Here is a 25,606-nt window from a genome sequence, read left to right on the forward strand (position 1 = left end):
GCACGCGGGCCTCTCACTGTTGCGGCCTCTCCCGTTGCGGAGTACAGGCTCCGGACGTGCAGGCCCAGCGGCCACGGCTCACGGGCCCAGCCACTCCGCGGCATGTGGGATCCTCCCGGACCGGGGCACGAACCCGTGTCCCCTGCAGGCGGACGCTCAACCACTGCGCCACCAGGGAAGCCCTAAGCATTGGCATTTTAAAATGCCAATAAGTATATACCTATCAACAATTACTGTCAAGGTAAATGAATTAAATGCTCCAATCAAAGACATAAAGTGGCTGAATAGATTAAAAAAAAAAAGAAGCATATATACGCTGCCTAAAACAGATTCACTACAGATAAAAAGACAGACAGACTGTAAGGGATGAGATGAAAAAAAAGAATTCTATGAAAAAGCTTGGATAGCAACAATTATATAAGACAAAACAGACTTAAAGACTATAACAAGACATAAAGCACATTACATAATGATAAAGGGATCAATGAGAGATGAATATATAACAATTAAAAATATATATGACCCGACATAGGGGCACTTAAATACATAAAGCAAGTATTAACAACATAAAGAGAGAAAGTGACAGTAATGCAATAATGGTAAGGCACTTTAACACCCCACTTACATTAATGGGCATATCATCTAAACAGAAAAACAAGAAGGAAACACTGGGCTTAAATGACACATTAGACCAGATGGACTTAATAGATTTATAAAACATTCCATCCAAAAACAACATAATACACATTCTTTTCAAGTGCACATGGAACATTCTCAAGACAGATCACGTTAGACCACAAAACGAGGCTCAGTAAATTTTAAAAAACTGAAATCATATCAGGCATATTTTCTAACCACAATGCTTACATAAGACCAGGAATCAACTACAAGGAAAAAAAAGAGCAAAAACCACAAACACGTGGAGGCTAAACAATATGCTACTAAACAACCAATGGATCACTGAAGAAATCAAAGAGGAAACCAGAAAATACCCAGAGACAAATGAAAATGAAAACACAAATGATCCAAAATCTATGGGATGCAGAAAAGCAGTTCTCAGATGGAAATTTATATTGATATAAGCTTCCCTCAGGAAAGAAGAAAAATCTCAAACAAACAACCCAAGCTTACACCCAAAGGAGCTACAAAAGGACAAACAAAACTCAAAGTTAGTGGGAAGAAAGAAATCATAAAGGTCAGAGCAGAAATAAACAAAATAGAAACTTAAAAAAGAAATAAAGAAAGAAAAGAAGAGATCAATGAAACTAAGAACTGGTTCTTTGAGAAGATAAACAAAATTGATAAACCTTTAGCCACTCCTCAAGAAATAAAAGGGAGAAGGCCCAAATCAATAAAATCGGATATGAAAAAGGAGAAATTACAACCAACACTGCAAAAATACAGAGGATCATAAGAGACTATGACAAACAAATAAAATGGACAACCTAGAAGAAATGAACAAATTCCTAGAAATGTACAATCTCCCAAGACTAAACCAGGAAGTAGAAAATGTAAACAGACCTATGACCAGTAATGAAATTGAATCAGTAATTTTAAAACTCCCACCAAGATCAAATGGCTTCGACGATGAATTCTACCAAACATTTAGAAAAGACTGAACACCATTCCTTCTCAAACTATTCCAAAAAACTACAGAGGAAGGCACACTTCCAAACTCCATCTACAAGGCCAGCATCAGCCTGATACCAAAATCAGATGAAGACATCACAAAAAAAAAATTACAGGCCAATATCACTGATGAACAAAGAAGCAAAAATCCTCAAAAAAAATGCTATCAAACCAAACCCAACAATACAGTAAAAGGATCGTACACCATGATCAAGTGGGATTTATCCCAGGGATGCAAGCATTCTTCAATATTTGCAAATCAATCAGTGTGATACATCACATTACCATACTGAAGAATAAAGACCACATAATCATTTCAATAGATGCAGAAAAAGCTTTTGACAAAATTCAACACCTATTTATGATAAAAATCTCTCCAAAAATGGGCATACAGGGAACTTACCTCAACATAATAAAGGCCATATATGACAAACCCACAGCTAACTTCATTCTCAGTGGTGAAAAGCTGAAAGCATTCCCTCTTAAGATCAGGAACAAGACAAGGATGTCCACTGTCGCCACTTTTATTCAACATAGTTTTGGAAGTCTTAGCCATGGCAATCACAGAAGAAAAATAAATAAAAGGAATCCAAATTGGAAAGGAAGAAGTAAAACTGTCACTGTTTGCAGATGACATGATACTATACATAGAGAATCCTAAAGATGCTACCAGAAAATTACTAGAGCTCATCAATGAATTTGGTAAAGTTGCAGGATACAAAACTAATACACAGAAATCTCTTGCATTCCTATACACTAACAACAAAAGATCATAAAGAGAAATTAAGAAAACAATTTCGTTTACCATCACATCAAAAAGAATAAAATATCTAGGAATAAACCTACCTAAGGAGATAAAAGACCTGTACTCAGAAAGCTATCAGATACTGATGAAAGAAATTAAAGATGACACAAACAGATAGAAAGATATAACGTGTTCATGGATTGGAAGAATTAATATTGTTAAAATGACCATACTACCCAAGGCAGTGTATAGATTCAATGCAATCCCAATCACAGAACTAGAATAAATAATTTTTAAAATTTGTATGGAAACACAAAAGACCTTAGATAGCCAACACAATCTTCAGAAAGAACAGAGCTGGAGGAATCAGGCTCCCTGACCTCAGATTATATTAAAAGCTACAATAATCAAAACAGTATGATACTGGCACAAAAACAGATGCATAAATCAATGGAACAAAATAGAGAGCTCAGAAATAAACCCACACACTTGTGTCAATTAATCTATGACAAAGGAGGCAAGAATATGAAATGGAGAAAAGACAGTCTGTTCAATAAGTGGTGCTGGGAAAACTGAACAGTTACGTGTACAAGAATGAAATTAGAACATTCTCTAATATCTTACACAAAACTAAAATCAAAATGGATTCAAGGGCTTCCCTGGTGGCACAGTGGTTGAGAGTCCACCTGCCTATGCAGGGGACATGGGTTCGTGCCCCGGTCTGGGAAGATCCCACATGCCGCGGAGCGGCTGGGCCCGTGAGCCATGGCCGCTGAGCCTGTGTGTCCAGAGCCTGTGCTCCGCAACGGGAGAGGCTGCAACAGTGAGAGGCCCACGTACCAAAAAAAAAAAAAAAAAAAATATGGATTCAAGACCTAAAACCATAAAACTCCTAAAAGAAAATGTAAGTGGAACACTCTTTGACGTAAATTATAGCAAGATTTTTTTGAGTTTGTCTCCTAAAGGAAACAAAAGCAAAAATAAACAAATGGGACCTAATTAAACTTAAAAGCTTTTGCTCAGGAAAGAAAACCATCAACAAAACAAAAAGACAACCTAATGAATGGAAGAAAATATTTGCAAATGATATAACCAATAAAAGATTAATATCCAAAATATATACACAGCTCATATTAAAAAAACAACCCGGGGGGCTTCCCTGGTGGTGCAGTGGTTGAGAATCTGCCTGCTAATACAGGGGACACCGGTTCGAGCCCTGGTCTGGGAGGATCCCACATGCTGCAAAGCAACTAGGCCCGTGAGCCACAGCTACTGAGCCTGTGCGTCTGGAGCCCGTGCTCCGCAACAAGAGAGGCAGCATTAGTGAAAGGCCCGCGCACCGCGATGAAGAGTGGCCCCTGCTTGCCACAACTAGAGAAAGCCCTCGCACAGAAACGAAGACCCAACACAGCATGCATGCATGCATAAATAAATAGGTAAATAAATAAATAAACAACCCGATTAAAAAATGAGAAGAAATGAGTAGACATTTTTCCAAAGAAGACAGAGAGATGGACAACAGACACATGAAACAATGCTTAGCATCACTAATCATCACAGAAATGCACATTAAAGCCACAATGGGATAACACTTCACACCTGTCAGAATGGCTATCATCAAAAAGACCACAAACAACAAATGTTGGTGAGGACGTGGAGAAGAGGGAACCCTCGTACACTTTTGGTGGGAGTGTAGATTGGTGCAGCCACTGTGGAAAACACTATGGAGGTCTCTCAAAAGACTAAAAACAAAACTACCAAATGACCCAGCAATTCCACTCCTGGGTATATATCCGAAGAAAACAAAAACACTAATTTGAAAAAATACATGCACCCCAATGTTCATAGCAGCATTATTTACGATTGCCAAGATATGGAAGCAACCTAAGGATCCATCAACAGATGAATGGATAAAGATGTGGCATATATATACACAATGGAATACTACTCAGCCATAAGAAGAATGAATTTTTGCCTTTTATAACAACATGGACGGACTTGGAGGGTATTATGCTAAGTGAAATAAGTTTGACAGAGAAAGACAAATACTGTATATCATTTATATGTGGAATCTCAAAAATAAAACAAACTAGTGAATATAAAAGAAACAGAATCATAGATGTAGAGAACAAACTAGTGGTTATCAGTGAGGAGAGAGAAGGGGTGAGGGACAAGAGAGGGGTAGGAGCTTAAGAGTTCAAAACTACTATGTATAAAATAAATAAGCTACAAGGACATATTGTACAACACAGGGACTAAAGCCAATATTTTATAATAACTGTAAATGTGATATAACCTTTAAAAACTGTGAATTACCATGCTGGACACCTGAAACTTATATAATATTGTAAATCAACTATACCTCGATTAAAACAAAAATAAAAAAGAAACCCTATGGTACCCAGCAAAAGTATTTCTAAGAGGAAAGTTTATAGCTATACATGCCTACCTCAGGAAACAAGAAAAATCTCAAACAAACCATCTAACCTTACACCTCAAGGAACTACAGAAAGAAGAAAGAACAAAACCCAAAGTTAGTAGAAGGAAAGAAATCATAAAGATCAGAGCAGAAATAAATGAAATTGAGACTCAAAAAAATAGAAGACCAATGAAAATAAGGTCCTTTGTAAAGATAAACAAAATTAATAAACCTTTACCCAGAAAAAAAGAGAAAGGGCCCAAATATATAAAATCAGAAATGAAAGATGAGAAGTTACAACAGACACCATGGAAATGCAAAGGATCATAAGAGATTACATGAACAATCACATGCCAATAAAATGTACAACCTATTAGAAATGGATAAATTCCTAGAAATTTACATCCCCCAAAAACTGAATCAGGGAGAAATATAAAATACAAAAAGACTTATTACAAGTAATGAAATTAAATCAATAATAACAAAAATAAAACTCCCAACAAACAGAAGTACAGGACCATAAGGCTTCACAGGAAAACTCTATACAACATTTAAAGCAGAGATAACACTTAACCATCTCAAACTATTCCAAAACTTGAAAAGAAAGGAATGCTTCCAAGCTCATTCTACAAGGCCACTATCACCCTGATATAAAAATCAGACAAGGACGTCACACACACAAAAAGAAAATTACAGACCAGTATCACTGATGAACATAGAAGCAAAAATCCTAAACTAAATATTAGCAAAACAAATTCAACAATACATTAAAAGGATCAAACACCATGATCAAGTGGGATTTATCCCAGGAATGCAAGTATGGTTCAATATCTGCAAATCAATGTGATGTAACACATTAATGTAAGATACCACATTAACAAATTGAACAATAAAAAAATCATATGATCGGGACTTCCCTGGTGGCACAGTGGTTAAGAATCCGCCTGCCAATGCAGGTTCAAGCCCTGGTCCGGAAAGATCCCATGCCTCAGAGCAACTAAGCCCGCATGCCACAACTACTGAGCCTGCACTCTAGAGCCCGCGAGCCACAGCTACTGAGCCCGTGTGCCACAGCTACTGAAGCCTACAGGCCTAGAGCCTGTGCTCCACAACAAGAGAAGCCACCACAAGGAGAAGCCCTCACACTGCAATGAAGAGTAGCCCCCCCTTTGCTGCAACTAGAGAAAGCCCGTGCACAGCAATGAAGACCCAACGCGGGCATAACTAAATAAATAAATAAAATTTATTTTAAAAAAAAAGAAATCGTATGATCATCTCAACAGATGCCAGAAAGACTTTTAACAGAATTCAACATCCATTTATGATAAAAACTATCAAAAAGTGGGTACAGAGAGAATATACTTCAACATGATAAAGATGTAGGTTTGATATTTACATGCAACTTTTGAAAAGTCTATCTTAACTGACCATTATTTTTCATTTCTATTTCATAAAACTCTATCTTTAATTTATAGTATCTATCACTCACAACTAATCCAAATATTAGCAATTACAGATGAGCAAAAATATGTACTACTTGATATGTAACTTTAAGATTCTAAAATATCGATGCAGGAAAAAGAAATGCTAAACTCCAAATCACCTACCACAGACTCAATATAGATTTTTAGAACAAGATTTCAGACTGACTAAACTTAATAAATTCTTTGGGATTAGTTCCTGCCTAGTATAAAAATAATAATTTTTTTTAAAGTAACAAGGATATCCTAAAGTAAAACATATACTCTATAGAATAATGGTGTTAAGTGCTCATCAGAGGATACTAAAACACTAAAGAAGCTGCTAAAAAATTAATCACATTACAGAAAAGCGGAAGCGGAAAGGAAAAGCAAAAGAATAATTTCTTTATAAGAGTTGGGGGATGGGTTTGAGGAGAGAGAAAGAACCAAACAAAAAAGATGAATTTCATTAAGTTCCTGAAATAATCTCAAAATGCAGAAATATGGTACTATTTTTTAAGGTGTAGAGCTGTGTTATAGACTTAAATTGTTTACCTCATTTTCTGTTCCCACGTCCAGCATGACAGGCAGACATTGTTGAGGATTCATCCCTCCACAAGCTGTATACAGAGCCAGTTTACCCACGGGGATGCCCATCCCATTACAGCCAAGGTCTCCCAGGCCAAGAATACGCTCTCCGTCAGTCACCACAATAGCCTCAAAGAAAAAGAAAAAATAACTATTAATAGATGTTTGCAAATTCCGGGGCATAGTTCCTACTCTCTGTTTCTGAAGTTAATATCTATGCAATGAAATACTAAGCTGTCCAAAAGCATAAATTGAATATACATGGAAAAGATTTTATATGATCATTAAGTGTGGAAGACTGGAGAGAATAAATAAATTTGATATATGCATTTTAAATGTAGTTTTAAAATACATATATATGATTGTTTGGTTGTTGAAGAAAGAAGACAAGGTACGCCCATAAAGATTCAAACAACTCAAATAAGTCAGTCTTCAATCAGGAGGAGTAAGTGGGCAGAGTACAGGTAAATAAGAGCTCAAACTGGGAACTAAAGTGAACCTTAGAACAGCTTTGAAACTAGTCACATCCACTTTGAGTACCATTAGGGGAGAGTCCATGGTTAAATCATTGCTCAGGAGTCCCCAGTGCTCTGATCTTTAGTTTATGCATCCTCCTAATTTCACAACAATGTTGATCCATCCTCTTTAAGTCCTATAACACTGGATATTGTTCTACCATCTTTGAAATATGCCAAGCACAGTCTATTACTACTCTTACCTGATAGTAGAGTACCACTAGACAATGAATTTTGTTTAGTTTATTTCTAATCATCTTGAATATCTACAAAGCATACATTTTAATCATGTGGAGATTTTATTGCTAAATACTTTGTTACCTTTATTGAAATTAATGCATCTATCATCTGTATTCTGTGATTCATGGCCATTACACAACTTATTAGATTTTCTACAAACTGCTACACTTGTCATATCCATGGAGCCTAGAAAAAATGTCAGTTATCTGACTTTAGGTAAACTGATGAATTAAAGCTTCTGTTTCTTATTTATAAAAATGCAAATGATAAATGTACTTTTCAGAGTAGCTGCATAAAATTAGGCGCCAACTCTGTTGTGCTCACTACTGCACACCAACATCTAGCACAGCATTTGGCACATAGTAAACAATCAAAAACTTAATTAATTGAATAAATCTATGATTCAATACAATGAAATCATGATAAACAAAGAACACCATATTACCTGGTATATTACGAATTCTCAAAAAAATTATAGATATTAGTACTATTATTATCATAAGGACTAATATACAGAGTCATAGCATTTTAGAAGCAAAGGGGAATTTGGAGTACATTCAGTCTATCCCTCTTACAGATTAGGAAACTGAAGATAAAAGAACTAAAATAATTTGCCTATGGTGATTTACCTCATTAATATCAAAGAACCAGGACCTGAGTGTGTTAACTCCTAGTGCAGTGTTTTTCTACCACACTATAATGCAGAACATATATTTTAAAAGTTTGAGGGCTTTTCATTTAGTTTTCTGTTCACCTATATTATGCAGCTCTTAAAGACCTGCCTTAAAAGTAAATGTGTACATGTATATATGTACTTTTAACTAACTTAAAAATATGCATATACATTTCACCCAAAAGTGGGTGAAAATTATTTTTGCATACTCCATAAAGTTGATCTTTGTCAAATTTTCCATGTCTCATTGAAAAGGGTCAATATGTTAGGCTGTTTTGGAGAAGGCAACTTGAGACACCTGCATTCAATTCCCACCACCACCATGCACTACTATGTAACCCACCTGTGCCTTCCTTTCCTCCTGGAATTATCATGATACTACATGAGTTAATCCAGGTAAAGTGGCTCACTCAGAAAGCTACCAAATGGCAGATACTCTTACTATTCTATTTTCATTAGCTCACTCCCAGAGGGGAGTCAGGTTACATACTTCAGGTCACCACGATAAAGGAAATGGATTAAGATTTTTGCCTACCTTGATTCCTCTTAGTGGATGATTAAACACAAAAGAAAAAGGAGTTTTTGCTCAAAGAAACTCAGACACCACTTCAACATTTTTTCAACACTTATCATAACTTACAATGAATAAAGAAACACTAAGAAATCTGATGGAAATAATGGTGAAACTTAGAATCCAAATGGCATCAGAATAAAATTAATCCACTATGCAAAAATCAAAGGGATATAAGTAGAAAAGCTGGTGAATGCTACATAGTATGGTGAAAAGTGTCAGCCTGTTATGGGATAGGAAAAAGAACAAATGTGCCACAGTGGGAAAACGTGATAACTAACTTACCTTGATGACATCTTCTGGCCATGCATTCAGAACAGAAGCAATATGCCCTCGATCATGGATACTAATAAAGAGACCTCTGACAGGAAAAAAAAAAAAAAGGAGTAATTTCAATTTACTTCAGACTTGTCACACTATCACGAACTTTTTTTTAAATTTCCAAATCCATGTAATATATCTCCATTTTTATCAAACTAGTGAAAATTATTTCCTTAAACACATATGGGGCAAGAATCTTATAAGTAAGGGAGAAATTATTTTAAATGATATATCAACATCTACAATAAAGGTAGCTTCACTCTTATATTACATATTCTTAAATACTTTTTAATTAAAGAAATATTCACTATTTTTATACACAGAGAATTTAAATAGCATTATCATTTCCACATAGATTGATTCACGGTCTTCATTAAATAAGATAATACATGTAAAAGCACTTTGAAAAACAGCATGAAGCATATGTACATAGGGATTTTCAGTGTATATTCCATTATTACGTATTCACAGTGTGAAGACAAGACCCCTATGGGGAGGACTGAAGTGACAGACACATGCTGAGCAGCCCTTTCATGTGGAAGTTACTTGGGAAACACTGAAACCGAGCCCCGCCCCCAAAACCAAGTTCCCTTACCAAGTTTATGATTAATCTCTCTAGCCAAAACTTTATTCTTTTCTTGTCCCCTCTAACCTCAATCCTGTGCTAACTGAACACCAATCAACCAGAGTCGGATGCTAAAAGTCATGCTGTTGATAACATAGTTGATGTACTAAAACTGTTATTACAGATATCATTATTAACATACAAACAATACAAACTGTTTCTCCAGGGCAAGATGAGCTAACAGACCTCCAAGCCACGGACCACCTGGCCGGAGAACCCTAAACCAGAAGCATCCTGACTCCAAAAACTATGATTAAGAAATGTCACAGGACAATGATTAAAAGCCCAGCCTCTATGTTCTTCCCCTTGAAAAACACCCACAACTCAAAGACCAGGCTTGTCTCCCACCTCCTTGTTTGGCACCCTGCAATAAACCCTTACTTTGCTGCAAACTCCCCCACTGGCAGAGTTCAGTTTCACTTGATTCTTCGATTTGTGGTCTCAGTTGTTTGCAACTCTGTTCTTCAGACTCTCAACTTTAACTCTCAGTCTTTAACACTGCTCTCCGACAGCCCTGCATTTCCTATGAAAGCTTAACAAGGAACTTTAAAAATTAAAATAAGAAATTTGTAGATGTCTTAACCTCACTTAAAAGTTTTGCCTTAGCATCGTTAAACATGACTCAAATGCAGAGCACCACACACGACAAATGTACAGCACTGTTTGCGGCCACCACCCTTCTACTCTCTTTCCTTCACGGCAAAACGCTTCAAAGACTTGTGTATTCTTACTGCCTTTATATCCTTACCTCCCATTCTCTCTTCACCCTGTTAATTAGGCCTTTCCTCCTCACTTCTCCACAAAAACAACTCTTCCCAAAGTCACTGCTGACTGACATCTGATAAAGTCAAAGGTCGGCTCTCAACTCTCACCCTACTCGATGTCCTAACTGTGATTGACGTGGCTTTCAGTGTCATGCCCACAATGAAGATTTTCAAACTTCTACCTTCAACCGAGACCACTCCCTTGAGCTCCAAACTGTAAATCTAACTACATACCTAACCCCTCTCATCATCCAGGCCTCAACTCAAACCTGAGCTCCTCAGACAGGCCTTCTCTGATAACAGCAGTCCAAGCACCTCCACCCTAATATTTTCACCAGTGTCATTATATGTATAAAGCATCTGAAATCCCCTTAACTATTTTCTCATATGTTGGCTGTCTGTCTCCTCCCTGCCACCGCCCCCCAGGACACATATACACACAAAGCAGCAAGTTCCTTAAGGACAGTGATTATTTTGCTCACATTTGTAAGCCCAGTGCCTGTAAGTGTGCTGGCACATAGTATGTGTCCAGCAATATGTGCTGACTTCAGTGCTGAAAAAATAAGCCTTCCATATTCAAAAAAAGGTTTTAAGTACAGAAAACATGAAGTAAACCCAGACTTATTATGACTTATTAAGTAACCAAAAATTGTATTATGATAGTAAGTACCACAGGCAAATTACTGATGACTGTCTGATTCAACAAAAACATTAACTTACCAAGTTGGCACTAAATTGTATCCTTTCCTGTTAATTTTTTGCTGTTTCATATGAAGTTATTTTGTTTCTCCAAAATGACTATAAGCTCTTTATTTCTTTTGGATCCCTGTCACACCCAACTATGCGATCAACATTAAAGATCTCAATAAATAACTGTCAAATTTAAATGAAATATGGTTGGACTTTTTAAAGAAGGCAATTTTGTTGAATTATCTAAGATGTTCTTGGCAATATACCATTAAATTATGTTCCTTGGGAACTTGTTAGTTAGCCAAGGTTTTCCAAGTAACACTGGTCTCAGGAAATAGTATCATTCTTTTTAAACAAGAGGGACAATGAATTTACTAAAATTTGCATCAATTAAATGCCAAAGTTAATTAAACAAATATATGAGTACAACTTCAGTGGGAGAGCCATTGGACACCTGTAATCTCTGGCATTCAGCAGATTCATTTGTACAAAAGTGCTTTTTACTCTTGGAGAGAGCTCAATAAAATGAAGAATCTGTAATGTTCCACCAAAATCAAGCATTTTGATAGAATAATTTCTAAAACTTCCTGGAATGTCTCTCTGATCAGAAATCTAATGAGATACCCAAAAGTGTTTCAGCACAGAAATGACTCATGCTTCCTGGTATAAAATTGGATATGAAACATTAATCTGAACATATTTAAATATATAAATATTTATAAAATGAAAAGTTTAGACAAGAAAGTTATTTATGAATGATATTTTTTAAATGAATGGAATTACAATAAAAACCTTTTCTTGGTCGAATTTCTTGTTGATCAATTTGTTTAAAATATTTGATCTTTATTCAAAGTATACTAAACATGCCAATTAAAATACTCATACTTTTGTGTCTATTGCATGTTAGAACTGAGATAATTCTAAAATGTGGATCATTTTCTCATATACGCAGTTCAAACTTTTCTCATAACCTCTGCCACTGTATATATTCCACTCTCAAAACAGATTTGTTAGATAATATTCTTACTTCATGTTGTCTCACATAACATCTCTAATGAAATTTATTTCATATCAAAATAGAGTTCATTTTCTAACATGCAACTTTCTATTGTAACTAGACTTACATTTTCTTATGGAAATGGGGTCATGACTCTCTCCTAACCCAGTGGAGAAGGCAATCATTCTACAGTTTTCAATAATAATGCTCTCTTGCAGAAGCTGAAGAAAATTAAACCCCATTATTTTTCACAAAATTTGAGTATGCATTAGTGAGCCCCAGGAGTTAAACTAAAGTTGAGTTATACCAGCAGGTCTGGGCTGATGAGAAAAGACGTACTAAAGAAAGCTAAGTTCAGGTAAAATGGAAGTCAGGAGAAACCTAGATCAGGAGAAACCTAGGATAAAGATGTGGAGTTAAGAGTCATATGCCTAGAGTTGAAAGGAATGGAAGAAATTACTAAAGGAGAAAGAAGAGAAGGTCAAGGAGAAAACATTACAAATTAGTACCTATACTACAAGAATAGGATGACGAAGAAGAGTCCATGAGAAAAAAACAATCTAACAGGACAACCAGTGTTTCTAAAGCCAGGGGAAGTCAACGGAGCAAATGTTAAGAAGGCATGTATCAAGAAGACATACAGATGCCCAAAAAGCACATGAAAAGATGCACATCATCACTAATCATTAGAGAAATGCAAATCAAAACTACAGTGAGGTACCAACTCACCTCAGTCAGAATGGCCATCATTATAAAGTCTACAAATAACCAACGCTGGAGAGGGTGTGGAGAAAAGCAAACCCTCCTACACTGTTGGTGGGAATGTAAATTGGTGCAGCCACTATGGAAAACACTATGGAGGGTCTTCAAAAAACTAAAAATAGAGCTACCATATGATCCAGCAATCCCACTCCTGGGCATATATTCAGACAAAACTATAATTCGAAAAGATACATGCACCCCTATGTTCACACCAGCACTATTCATAATAGCCAAGGCATGGAAACAACCTAAATGGCCATCGACAGATGAATGGATAAAGAAGATGTGGTACATATATACAGTGGGATATTACTCAGCCATAAAAAAGAATGAAATAATGCCATTTGCAGCAACATGGATGGACCTAGAGATTATCATACTAAGCAAAGTAAGTCAGAAAGAGAAAGACAAATACCATATGATATCACTTATATGTGGAATCTAAAATACAACACAAATGAACATATCTATGAAACAGAAACAGACTCACAGGCACAGAGAACAGACTTGTGGTTGCCAGTGGGGAGGGAACGATTGGGAGCTTGGGATTAGCAGATGCAAACTATTATACATAGAATAGATACACAACAAGGTCCTACTGTAGAGCACAGGGAACTCTATTTAATATCCTGTGACAAATCATAATGGAAAAGAATATGAAAAAGAATGTATCTACATATAACTGAATCACTTTACTGTAAAGGAGATATTAACACGACATTGTAAATAAACTGTATGTCAATAAAATTTTTTTTAAAAGGCATGGATCAATATTATTCTATCCTTCAGTAAATGCTTAAAAGAATTCTCCCAAGTATATTACGAAGAATTGTTTTTTCGGGACTTCCCTGGTAGTGCAGTGGTTAAGAATCCGCCTGCCAATGCAAGGGACACAGGTTTGAGCCCTGATCCGGGAAGATCCCACATGCCGCAGAGCAACTAAGCCCGTGCGCCACAACTACTGAAGCCCATGCGCCTAGAGCCCATGCTCCACAAGAGAAACCCGCGCACCACAACAAAGAGTAGCCCCCGCTCACCGCAACTAGAGAAAGCCCGCGCGTAGCAACGAAGACCCAACGCAGCCAAAAATAAATAAATTTATTTAAAAAAAAGAACCCCCCCCCTTTAAAAAAGAAGAATTGTTTTTTCCTGAACTATTTGAGAGCTAAGTAGCCAGCATGATGCCTCATCATTACCAAATAACTGAGTGCATTACAAACAAAAATATTCTCCTACATAATTATAATCAGAAAATTAATACTGATACATTACTATCATATAATCTTCAGACACCTTTCACATTTCACCATTCGTCCTTCATAACAAAAGCGCCCAGTTCAAAATCCTGCGCTGTAATTAGTTGTCATGTTTCTTGGTCCTGTTCAACCTAAAACATTTCCTCAGTCCTTCCTTGACTTCCATGACCTTAATACTTTTGAAGTTATAAGTCAGTGTTTTTGTAGACTGTCCTTCAATCTGGATTTAGGTGGTGATTCCTCGTGATTCGATTCAGACTATAACATCTTTTGCAGGAAGGTCACGGAAGTGATGCTGCCTTCTTCTCCTTGCATCCTATCAGGCGGCGCTGTTCTTCCTTCCTCCCATTATTGACAATGTTCACTTTGATCACTTGATTAATGTGGTGCCTTCCAGGCTTCCTCACTGCAAAGGTGCTCTTTTTTTCCCTTTGTAATTAACAAGTATTTTATGGGAAGATTCTTCAAAACTCTGTAAATACCCTATTCCTCCATTCAACTCTAAATTTATTCGTATCAATGTGGGCTTGTGTTTGTTATTTTACTCAGTAGGTTCTAATCTGCTGCAAACATTATTTATTGAGTGCTTACAATGTCCCAGATTTGGCCAGAGGGAGCCTCTTCAAGCTGGCTTCTATGTCCTTTCAACACATCCCCATCATTCTTTAAGCACCTCCTTGCTTTCTGATATAAGAGGTTCCAAGCTCATCTTTTGCTTACCCTGCCCCAGCCCTGGGATCAGCAATTTCTCTAAGGCGTTCTGGTTGCTTTTGGCAGAGAGCAGCATTGAGATCTGAGTGCTGGCTGGGCTCCTTGTTACTGGGGTGTTGTGGCTGCCAAGCTGACTCAATGGGCAGAGCTAGAGAATATATGCGTGTGCACACGTACTCTACATGTGTACACACATATGGGTATGTACACACATATATACACATTTTATGTATACCTATTTATTTCTATAACTATCCATTCATCTATCTGTACATTGAAAACCATAAAATCACACCAATACCTCCAATTCCACCAACAACACAGGGTTCCTGCTACTATTCTCCCCTGTTCACATTTGTAACAACTTTCTCCTAGAGCAAGAAACCTACCTCCCATCGTGCTTAATATATGTCCTTACTTGATGGGTCTGCCTGTGTGAAACCAATCTTGTCCCCTCTCACTCTGTCACACCGCACTTACTTCCGCTAAGGTTCCAGTCTCTGAAGTAGGCAGCCCTCCCACAACGATGCCCTCTTTGCCTGGCTGGGGCTCTGACACCTGGCGCTGGACCGCTCTCCTACCCAGATCCTCCAGGCTGCCCTTCTACACAGGTGTTCTTGACCCGCCCAGGCTCCAACACCCCATGCTGGGCTCCCTGCCCTTTTCATCAGAGACAGGACAAGTGTGAGAAAGAGAGAGGGTGCAGACTGACTGCTGCTGTTATCTTTGAGGATCAAAAAAAAAACTGGTGCTAGACGTGCAAAAAGAAGCTATAATTATCCACAGCTACTTGGGAAATATCACCCCAGATCCCATCTTTACAGATGAAGGATTTTTATCCCTTTGGTTATCATACTTGTACGAATTCGTTTCTTAATTCCTCATCTTTCACTTTTGTTTGTTGTTGTTTTCCATTTATTTATAGTAAAGCGAATTGATTTTTCTCCTTTCAGATTTCTTACATTTATTTTAAGTATACAAAGTCCTCCCTCATCAATCATGTTCCTATATTTTAATTTGCTTTTCTAGGTTTGATCCAGTTCTTTAAATCTATCGGAAATGTCACTATAGTCTGTAATGTGAGGATCTAACCCACATCATACTTTTCCGAATATCACACTTCTGATATAACGACATTTTGACCTCATTAATGTCTCCTGTCTTTTGGTACCTGCTTTTATTTTTTTCCTCCAAATTAGCAGTCTATCCCGACTGAACTTCCTTCTTTATTCAGCTAGATTTTCATCTGTTCTGCCAACCATTCTTAACTCCCTTGACTTTTTCTCTTCCCATCACACCCTTGCAGAAAACCCTCCAAATTTAAATCAATCCACCTGCCTTCTCTTTTCCTCAAGCCCTGCTGCAGAATGCTGCTTGAGACGGGCGCCCAGCTGGGTGTGTTAGATCCGCTAAAACCGCACGGCCTCTCCATTGTCAGCCAGGTCCTCATGACTCAGTACGACTCCTTCGAGGACCTTCTACTGGTTATTCTGAGACTGTCCATGAGAGCTACTTGCTTTCTCCCCGTCCCCCACCCCCACCCTGCTACAGTCTCATCAGATTCACACACCACACCATTTTTCACTCGGAAGACAAAGCAGAGACTGCCAGCTTCCAGCTCTCCACCTAGAAACTGCCTTCCATTGTTCACTATTCATCAGTGAATAAAGCGTCAGTATCTCTGTCCTTAAGCCCAGTTTGTCCTCCCGCTGTCACTCTCTGCCCTCTTCCTGGTCTGTTTCACAGTCTCCTGTTTCTGCCTAACCCCTAAGTGCTGGCACTCTGCAGGCTCCGAAACAGTTCTCTTTTTCACTCTCATGCATAGTGAAGGCCTCTGGACCCTGCTCTGCTCCCACCCTTGGACTCATTTTCAAGGCTCACTTTGCCTCAGCTTCTGCTAAATATCTCATCTTTTGGCTTTATCTCCCATTTTTGGTTGCTTCCTTTGCTCTTGGCATTTTGCTCAACTAGTTCAGCCTGAGAACAAGCTAGTTTCCAACTCTGGATGGTCTTTAAAGGGTTCCTTTAGGCCTCCCTCCAAGGCCCCCCGCTGCTCTTCGCTGCTACGCTAGCTCCTAATTGCTTATCAGAGACAGTGCAAGTGTTACCTCCTCTTGGAAATATTTCCTGACCGACATTCAAGCTGAGCTGGAATGTCTCTGTAATCCCACAGACCCCTGCTGCTTTTCTGTAACATAACACATCATATTGTCATATAATTTTTCACTTTCTTCTATGTCTGTCCTATTAGATTATGAACTCTTGAAGTCAGGAATTCTACATTTCTCACAGAAAAAAAAAAAAAGAAGTGATAGAATATAAGTAAGAAGAAAGGGGGAAGGTAGTTCAGATACGATTCTGGCACTAGCTAACCCAATGGTGGGGAAAGCAGTACAGCAAAGAATCTGGGCTGGAGAACACCCAGGTGCTATGTGGTCGATATATATAATTTCGGGAGCCTTCTGAAAATGACAAGGCCAAGGACCAGACCGAAGAAATCGCAATTTATGGGGAAAGCCCCTGGGAAAGTATAGCAAGAACCAGAGTCAATGCCCAGTTGTAGGACTTGGAGAACCTGCAGCTAAGCGATCAGCAAGTTGAGATCTTAGTGTTAACACAGGGGCAACAGAGTTGAATGACAGCAAAAGACTTAAGAAATAATGAGAGAACCAACTGACAGCTTCAGAGCCACTACGTCTGAGGAAGAATCACAAATTATAAGATCACATGAGCTTTGGAAGAAAGGTAAATAAGGTGGTTTAAGTGTCTCAGCCTTCATTCTGGTTTAGCTTAGAAATAAACATAGGAAGAGACAGAGTCTATAGGTTGGGAGGGACCCAGTGGGAAGGTCAAGTGCCAGTGGAAAGTGACATCCTTGTTACTGAACACCAATTTATTATACAAGTAAAAAACTTTTTAACTGAGATTAGAAGAGAAGGGTAGTTTCCAATTTCCTCTGGTCATCTACTTCCAAAAGTAAGGTTTTGAGGTGCTTTTTTCCCCACATAACATCCTAATATTGCTAACATGCATGACATTTTTCTTTGGGTAACTATGTGACTTTGCTCTGCAATGATAATCTTGTGAATTCGTTGTTTATTGCAGAAAATGTTTAAAGCTCTATTTTTAGTCTCAATCCTCCTGAGGGGTGACAATTAGTGTGGCAGGCAGATTTCTAAGATGTTCCCAAGATTTCCCATCTCCCTGGCGTTCACATCCTGAATCATCCCAGGACTGTACACATGACGGATTTTACTCTGATTAGGTGACAGATGATTAGCACAGTTGGGCCTCAGGTAGCAAGGTCATCTGGGCGGGCTTGTACTCGTTAAAGGCATAGATTTTCTCCAGCTGGTCACAGAAGGGGAAGTCAAAGGTTCAGAGTGAGAAAGACTCCAAGCACTGCTTCAAACTTAGAGGACGCCAAGTGGCAAAGAATAAGAGCTACTTCCAGCAGCTGAGAGCCGTCCCTGGCTGACAGCCAGCAAGGAAACAGAGACCTCAGTCCTACAATCACAAGGAACTGAATTCTGCCAAGAATAAGAAGCTTGGGAGCAGATTTTTCTGTAAGCCCCTGGATGAGTACTCAGTCTGGCCGATCCCGCGATTTTAGCCTTGTGATACCCTAAACATAGACTCAAGCATACCATGCCAGAATTCTGACCTTCAGAACTGCGAGCTAATAAACAGATGCTGTCTTAAGCAACTAAGTTTGTATTAACTTGTTACACAGCAATACAACCCTAATGTAAATAGTGTGTATATTAAAAAGTAAAATTCAGATGCTCATTCCATCATTTATCATAGATTCATATTTATTTTATGAAAGACATGACACAGGGCTAGACACCAGGGAAAATACTAGAGGACTATCCACGTATAGCTGAACAGCTCTGTTGTCACTGCTGTGACCCAATTACCAATGCACAGCATTAATTAGCAGAGATGTCCGTAGTTTCCAGAAATTAAAAGTGACTCAGTACTAAGATCGGTAATATTCTTCCAAATGGTGGTAACATGCTAGCTATTACAATTCAATTTTTAGAATTCCAAGAAGACGCACAGGCAGTATTCTTTTAAAAGAACGCAGATACAGAGTGGTAATGTCCTCAGACACCATGTGAGAAAACAGGAACATTTGGTCAGAAAAAAGAACCATACATTAGGGGGGAAAAAAATTCCTTTTTTGTAGCACAGTTAAGAAATAATAACAACTACGTTATTATAACCTACTATTCATCTAATCCAATGCTATATTATGGATATTTTACGATATTTTATTTCAGGCCGTGAGTGGTCAATGAATAAACAACTGCCTTCAGGATGGGTGAAGGTAACAGGAGTAAGGTTGGAGGCCAAAGGCGCCTTCAATGTTACCACTAATTTTTTTTTGTTTTTACATCTTTATTGGAGTATAATTGCTTCACAATGGTGTGTCAGTTTCTGCTTTGTAACAAAGTGAATCAGTTATACATATACATATGTTCCCACATCTCTTCCCTCTTGCGTCTCCCTCCCTCCCACCCTACCTATCCCACCCCTCTAGGTGGTCACAAAGCACCGAGCTAATCTCCCTGTGCTATGCGGCTGCTTACCACTAGCTATCTGTTTTACATTTGGTAGTGTATATATGTCCATGCCACTCTCTCGCTTTGTCACAGCTTACCCTTCCCCTTCCCCATATCCTCAAGTCCATTCTCTAGTAGGTCTGGGTCTTTATTCCTGTCTTACCCCTAGGTTCTTCATGACATTTTTTTTCTTAAATTCCATATATATGTGTTAACATAAGGTATTTGTCTTTCTCTTTCTGACTTACTTCACTCTGTATGACAGACTCTAGGTCCATCCACCTCATTACAAATAGCTCAATTTCGTTTCTTTTTATGGCTGAGTAATATTCCATTGTATACATGTGCCACATCTTCTTTATCCATTCATCCGACGACGGGCACTTAGGTTGTTTCCATCTCCGGGCTATTGTAAATAGAGCTGCAATGAACATTTTGGTACATGACTCTTTCTGAATTCTGGTTTCCTCAGGGTATATACCTAGTAGTGGGATTGCTGGGGTCATATGGTAGTTCTCTTTGTAGTTTTTTAAGGAACCTCCATACTGTTCTCCATAGTGGCTGTACCAATTCACATTTCCACCAGCAGTGCAAGAGGGTTCCCTTTCCTCCACACCCTCTCCGGCATTTATTGTTTCTAGATTTTTTGATGATGCCCATTCTGACTGGTGTGAGATGATATCTCATTGTAGTTTTGATTGCATTTCTCTAATGATTAATCATGTTGAGCATTCTTTCATGTGTTTGTTGGCAGTCTGTATATCTTCTTTGGAGAAATGTCTACTTAGGTCTTCTGCCCATTTCTGGATTGGGTTGTTTCTTTGTTATTGAGCTGCATGAGCTGCTTGTAAATTTTGGAGATTAATCCTTTGTCAGGTCAGTTGATTCATTTGCAAATATTTTCTCCCATTCTGAGGGCTGTCTTTTGGTCTTGTTTATGGTTTCCTTTGCTGTGCAAAAGCTTTGAAGTTTCATTAGGTCCCATTTGTTTATTTTTGTTTTTATCTCCATTACTCTAGGAGATGGGTCAAGAAGGATCTTGCTGTGATTTATGTCATAGAGTGTTCTGCCTATGTTTTCCTCTAAGAGTTTGATAGTTTCTGGCCTTACATTTAGGTCTTTAATCCATTTTGAGCTTATTTTTGTGTATGGTGTTAGGGAGTGATCTAATCTCATACTTTTACATGTACCTGTCCAGTTTTCCCAGCACCACTTATTGAAGAGGCTGTCCTTTCTCCACTGTATATTCCTGCCACCTTTATCAAAGATAAGGTGACCATATGTGCATGGGTTTATCTCTGGGCTTTCTATCCTATTCCATTGATCTATCTTTCTGTTTTTGTGCCAGTACCATACTGTCTTGATTACTGTAGCTTTGTAGTATAGTCTGAAGTCAGGCAGCCTGATTCCTCCAGCTCCATTTTTTGTTCTCAAGATTGCTTTGGCTATTCGGGGTCTTTTGTGTTTCCATACAAATTGTGAAATTTTTTGTTCTAGTTCTGTGAAAAATGCCAGTGGTAGTTTGATAGGGATTGCATTGAATCTATAGATTGCTTTGGGTAGTAGAGTCATTTTCACAATGTTGATTCTTCCAATCCAAGAACATGGTATATCTCTCCATCTGTTTGTATCATCTTTAATTTCTTTCATCAGTGTCTTATAATTTTCTGCATACAGGTCTTTTGTCTCCTTAGGTAGGTTTATTCCTAGATATTTTATTCTTTTTGTTGCAATGGTAAATGGGAGTGTTTTCTTGATTTCACTTTCAGATTTTTCATCATTAGTGTATAGGAATGCCAGAGATTTCTGTGCATTAATTTTGTATCCTGCTTCTTTACCAAATTCATTGATTAGCTCTAGTAGTTTTCTGGTAGCATCTTTAGGATTCTCTATGTATAGTATCATGTCATCTGCAAACAGTGACAGCTTTACTTCTTCTTTTCCGATTTGGATTCCTTTTAGTTCCTTTTCTTCTCTGATTGCTGTGGCTAAAACTTCCAATACTATGTTGAATAAGAGTGGTGAGAGTGGGCAACCTTGTCCTGTTCCTGATCTTAGTTTACCACTAATTTTTTAAAAAATCAAATGTGATACAATGTTAACAAATGTCAACTCTAGATGATGGATACGTGGGTATTTGTAATTAGTCTTTGTAATTTTCCTACATTTTGACTTTTTTCAAGAAGTGATTTTATTTCCCATCTTTAAGAGAAAAGTGAAGTAAATGTAAATACATTTCTCTTTGAGCAGAAGGAAGATGAGTGATTGTTTTTCTAGCTTCGACAGCTACTTAGCAGCAGAAGTGGAACAAAAACTCTGATCTTGTGACACCTAGATCAGTGTTCCTTCCATCTTATTATGAGACGTAAACTCCTTCTAACCACTAGTATAAAGGGTTATCCTATACTATAAACCATTTGCGTCTACTGCCATCTGACCAGCAAGAGAGTACATGAGGTAGAGCCCAGGTGACCAGGCTATGTGCAGTCAGGGTTTCCTACTCACAGGTAAGAGGTCTGGAGCCAACCTGAACACAAATAGCTCAACGTACATCACGATGGAAGAGAAGAGCCGTGGAATAATGATCAAAGCAGGAGAGTTGAGTTTTGGGGAAGTAAATCAACTGCCTAACAAGAAGGTCTGAGAGTTATGAGAGGTAGAAACAGAGTGGATGGGAGGGTGTAGAGATATGGATCATGTGACGACCTTTTGGGAACTAATGGTCCTTTCTGTGACATTCCTCTTGGCTTGACATTCTCTCCTTTCCAGGGGATAAATCTTTAAAGTGGCAGAACTATGGCATGAAAACCATATTTTAATGATTTGCACAAATATATTAATAAGCTTGGTTCCCTAATTAACTATTTTCATGTGCTGTGCATTAATAATATTTAATTATTAATTCTGTTACTTTTCTGGCCTTTATACATTTTCAATTTTTGTTGTAGTTAGTCCTACAATTCCAAAGGAGTTACTTAAATATTATTTTATAATGAATTAAAATACAATAAAATTACATATGCTGATCTCACAGTTTAGGACATCAGTTTATGTAACTGACACACATAACCATGTAATGAGTGGACCATATCATACATTTTGGCTTCCTATTATAGAAGGGCACTGGATAGGAAGAGGAGTTTTAGTCACAGCTACAAAACTCTAGACCAGTCAGTTAACTCTTCTTGTCTCACTAACTTACAAATAAGAAAGAAGATTTGGTCTAGAATGATATTAGTAAGCTGTGTCTCAAGAGTTTCTGCATCTATGACATTGTCTTTTCTAATCCTGAGACTGCAATAGAAAGAACTTTCCAACTTTATTTTTTTTCTTCTGCAATATATATAGCTACCAGCAGAACTACAGAAAATCTGAATGGAGAAACTCTTCTTCCAGAGAAAATAGATTTAAAAAAAAATAAAAATAGATATATGCTTTATAGAATTTTCTCCTGTGACACACCCCCCCCCAACTTTTCCTGGTAGTTTCAGGCACATTGTTAGGAATCAGGTCGTGTAGGGCTTTCCCTGGTGGTGCAGTGGTTAAGAATCTGCCTGCCAATGCAGGGGACACGGGTTCAAGCCCTGGTCCAGGAAGATCCCACATGCCACGGGGCAACTAAGCCCGCGCGCTACAACTACTGAGCCTGCGCTCTAGAACCTGTGAGCCACAAGTACTGAAGCCCATGCGCATAGAGCCCGCGCTCCACAACAAGAGAAGCCACCGCAATTAGAAGCCTGCGTGCAGCAACGAAGACCGAACGCAGTCAATAATTAATTAATTAATTAATTTTTAAAAAAAGAATCAGATCATGTGGGTCATTACAAGTAGAAAAACGAGGGATGATGAGTGGGATATCACAAACCTACCCAGCTGTCAGGAGACCAAACAGAACATGTCATAGCAACTTTCATTTCTATGCCTGACACCAAACTATGTCAAACACAGGCAAACATGTATACACTCTAAGTATCTACTGAAGTGAACTGAGATATGTTTGCTTCATGCTTTAAAAAATATCCTTAATTTATAGGATTTTGGCTGGTTAAATTATTTTAAAGCAATTCCTTAGTTTTCCCAACAAGTCAATGACCTTATTTTCCCCTTTTATGTAAATACAAAGGCTGCCATCATATAAAGAAAATATTTTTGTTCCTAAGCTGGAGATAATATCTTCCATTTTTGAATGACTGGTAGAAAAATGACCCTTCTATTTCCTAAGATGAAAAATGTTGATTATTATTAATGTTACAAGTATGTATTTTTACCACAATTGGTGATAATTTTTAAGAATGTTTCATCAAGCGTAACAAATGGACTACTTTTCCTTTTGTTCAATCCATCAGTACAAATTGATAATACTGTGATCATTACAAATTCACTGTGAATAAAAATATTTTAAAGTATACAATAGGTTCTTCTACACAGGCCATGCCAACTGATCTGATCCTTTCTATAGATGGCTGGTGCTCTTTCTATAGATGACACTGTTTTAGTCATTTCATAAAATGTAGGTTATCTATTCTCTATTATTTAGGCAATATATATATATTTTGGTCTTATATTTAATTACCTATAGCTTATAGAAATAAGACAAACATATCCAATGTTGAATGCTCGCTCAATGAAAAAGAGAGTTCAATTCTTAATATCCTCAGAAAGGATGTTCTCATTTATTGCAAAATGTCATTATCAGGAAAGAGCAAAAATATCTGCTACTATCAGAAATGAAAGCCATAGAAAACAATTTTTTTTACAGTAATTTGAGAGGAAGGAGTATGTTCTTTCTCAGATCAAAACCTGGCAGTTATTATAACAAAATTCCTATATATTTTCAATCAAATTAATAAGATTTAATGTGATTATAGAGAACTTTTTAAAGGATCTTAAAAGGACAGCAAAGATGATTCAATGTTGTAAAAGGAAACCTCTAAAGGAAAAGTTTTCAAAGGATGCAGTGGAGAAGACATACAGAGAAAAAGATAACAGTTTTTAAATATTTATAGGATTCTTACAAAGAGTATAAGAATCCTTATTTCTAAAATCTCAATTAATAATAAAAACTTAGATAAAATACAAGTGATTCAGGTTTGCATTTGTAAAGGCTGTTAAATATTCAAAGGGTTAGGTTTAGGAAGATCATAAGAAGGTGTGTTTAAGGTTTTCTGTGATATTAGAAATTAAGGAAATAAAGTAGCTGACATATCCAGGTCTTTCTCAGTCTGTACTACTATTATTCCAAGATACTGTATGGTGAGGCGAAAAGGTACAACAAATTCTGCAATTTAACTTTGCAAAGAAAAAGAAAGGCAACCTTACCTACCTTGTATTTAATCCCTTATGTGATATTTTCTTCTTCTAAACTCCCTTTCAGTAAATAAAGCAGTAGCAAAGACACCAAAAATCTGATAGGATAGTCTAAAATTCTTTCAATATGACGTGATAGTGAGGAAAATTTAAAAATATCCAGAGCTATGAGGCAGAAACGAAAATGAGACTAGACAAACATGGATAACAGTCATAGAATGGTAGATTTCTATACACAAAGAACAATTGTGTTAGGACCAATTACTTGCCAAGCATCCATCTGATTCATTCTGTTTGAATTAGCAAATTCTATCAGAACAGAAAAATTACTTAGTCTCACATCTCAGCTGGTATCTCAGGTTTCCTTCCCAAATTAAAAAAGACAGCAATGAAGGAAAGGGGGGGAAAAAAAAAAAGGCACTTTTCTTCTCACTGTTATGGGAAAATGCATACATCCTATCAAACATTTATTGGCGATGGAAGAACAAAAATCCTTCAGTTACTTGATGTCTATGGAATGAGAGTCACATCCAAGGCCCATATAAATTGACTATGCAATGGCATTCAAGAGCGGAAATAATAAAGACGCTCGATGATGGAAGTGCCCTAGAATAACACCACTTCTTTTTATGCAAGAAGGCAAAGGCACTAAGGACAAGAAACAGCAATGAAAACGAGGATACAGAAGAATTCAATTACTTCTCCATGTATAACACATTACTCAGACCATTAAGATTTGTCCCAATACTTGCATGAAATTTACCC

The 25,606-nt window shown here is 37.5% G+C and overlaps 1 protein-coding gene across 2 annotated transcripts in view; it reads right to left on the minus strand.

The window, feature by feature from the left end:
- ME1 (malic enzyme 1) overlaps positions 1-25,606 on the minus strand; it is a 194,458-nt gene that overhangs the window by 110,187 nt on the left and 58,665 nt on the right. For both annotated transcript variants that reach the window (XM_007445886.1, XM_007445885.1), the window contains exons 4-5: positions 9,126-9,201; positions 6,809-6,970 (exon numbers count right to left, since the gene is read on the minus strand). In XM_007445886.1, the coding sequence (XP_007445948.1) occupies positions 6,809-6,970; positions 9,126-9,201 (238 nt within the window). The remainder of the gene's footprint in view (positions 1-6,808; positions 6,971-9,125; positions 9,202-25,606) is intronic.

This window comes from Lipotes vexillifer, unplaced genomic scaffold (assembly GCF_000442215.2).
Source record: "Lipotes vexillifer unplaced genomic scaffold, Lipotes_vexillifer_v1.1 scaffold413, whole genome shotgun sequence".
Lineage (NCBI taxonomy): Eukaryota > Metazoa > Chordata > Mammalia > Artiodactyla > Lipotidae > Lipotes > Lipotes vexillifer.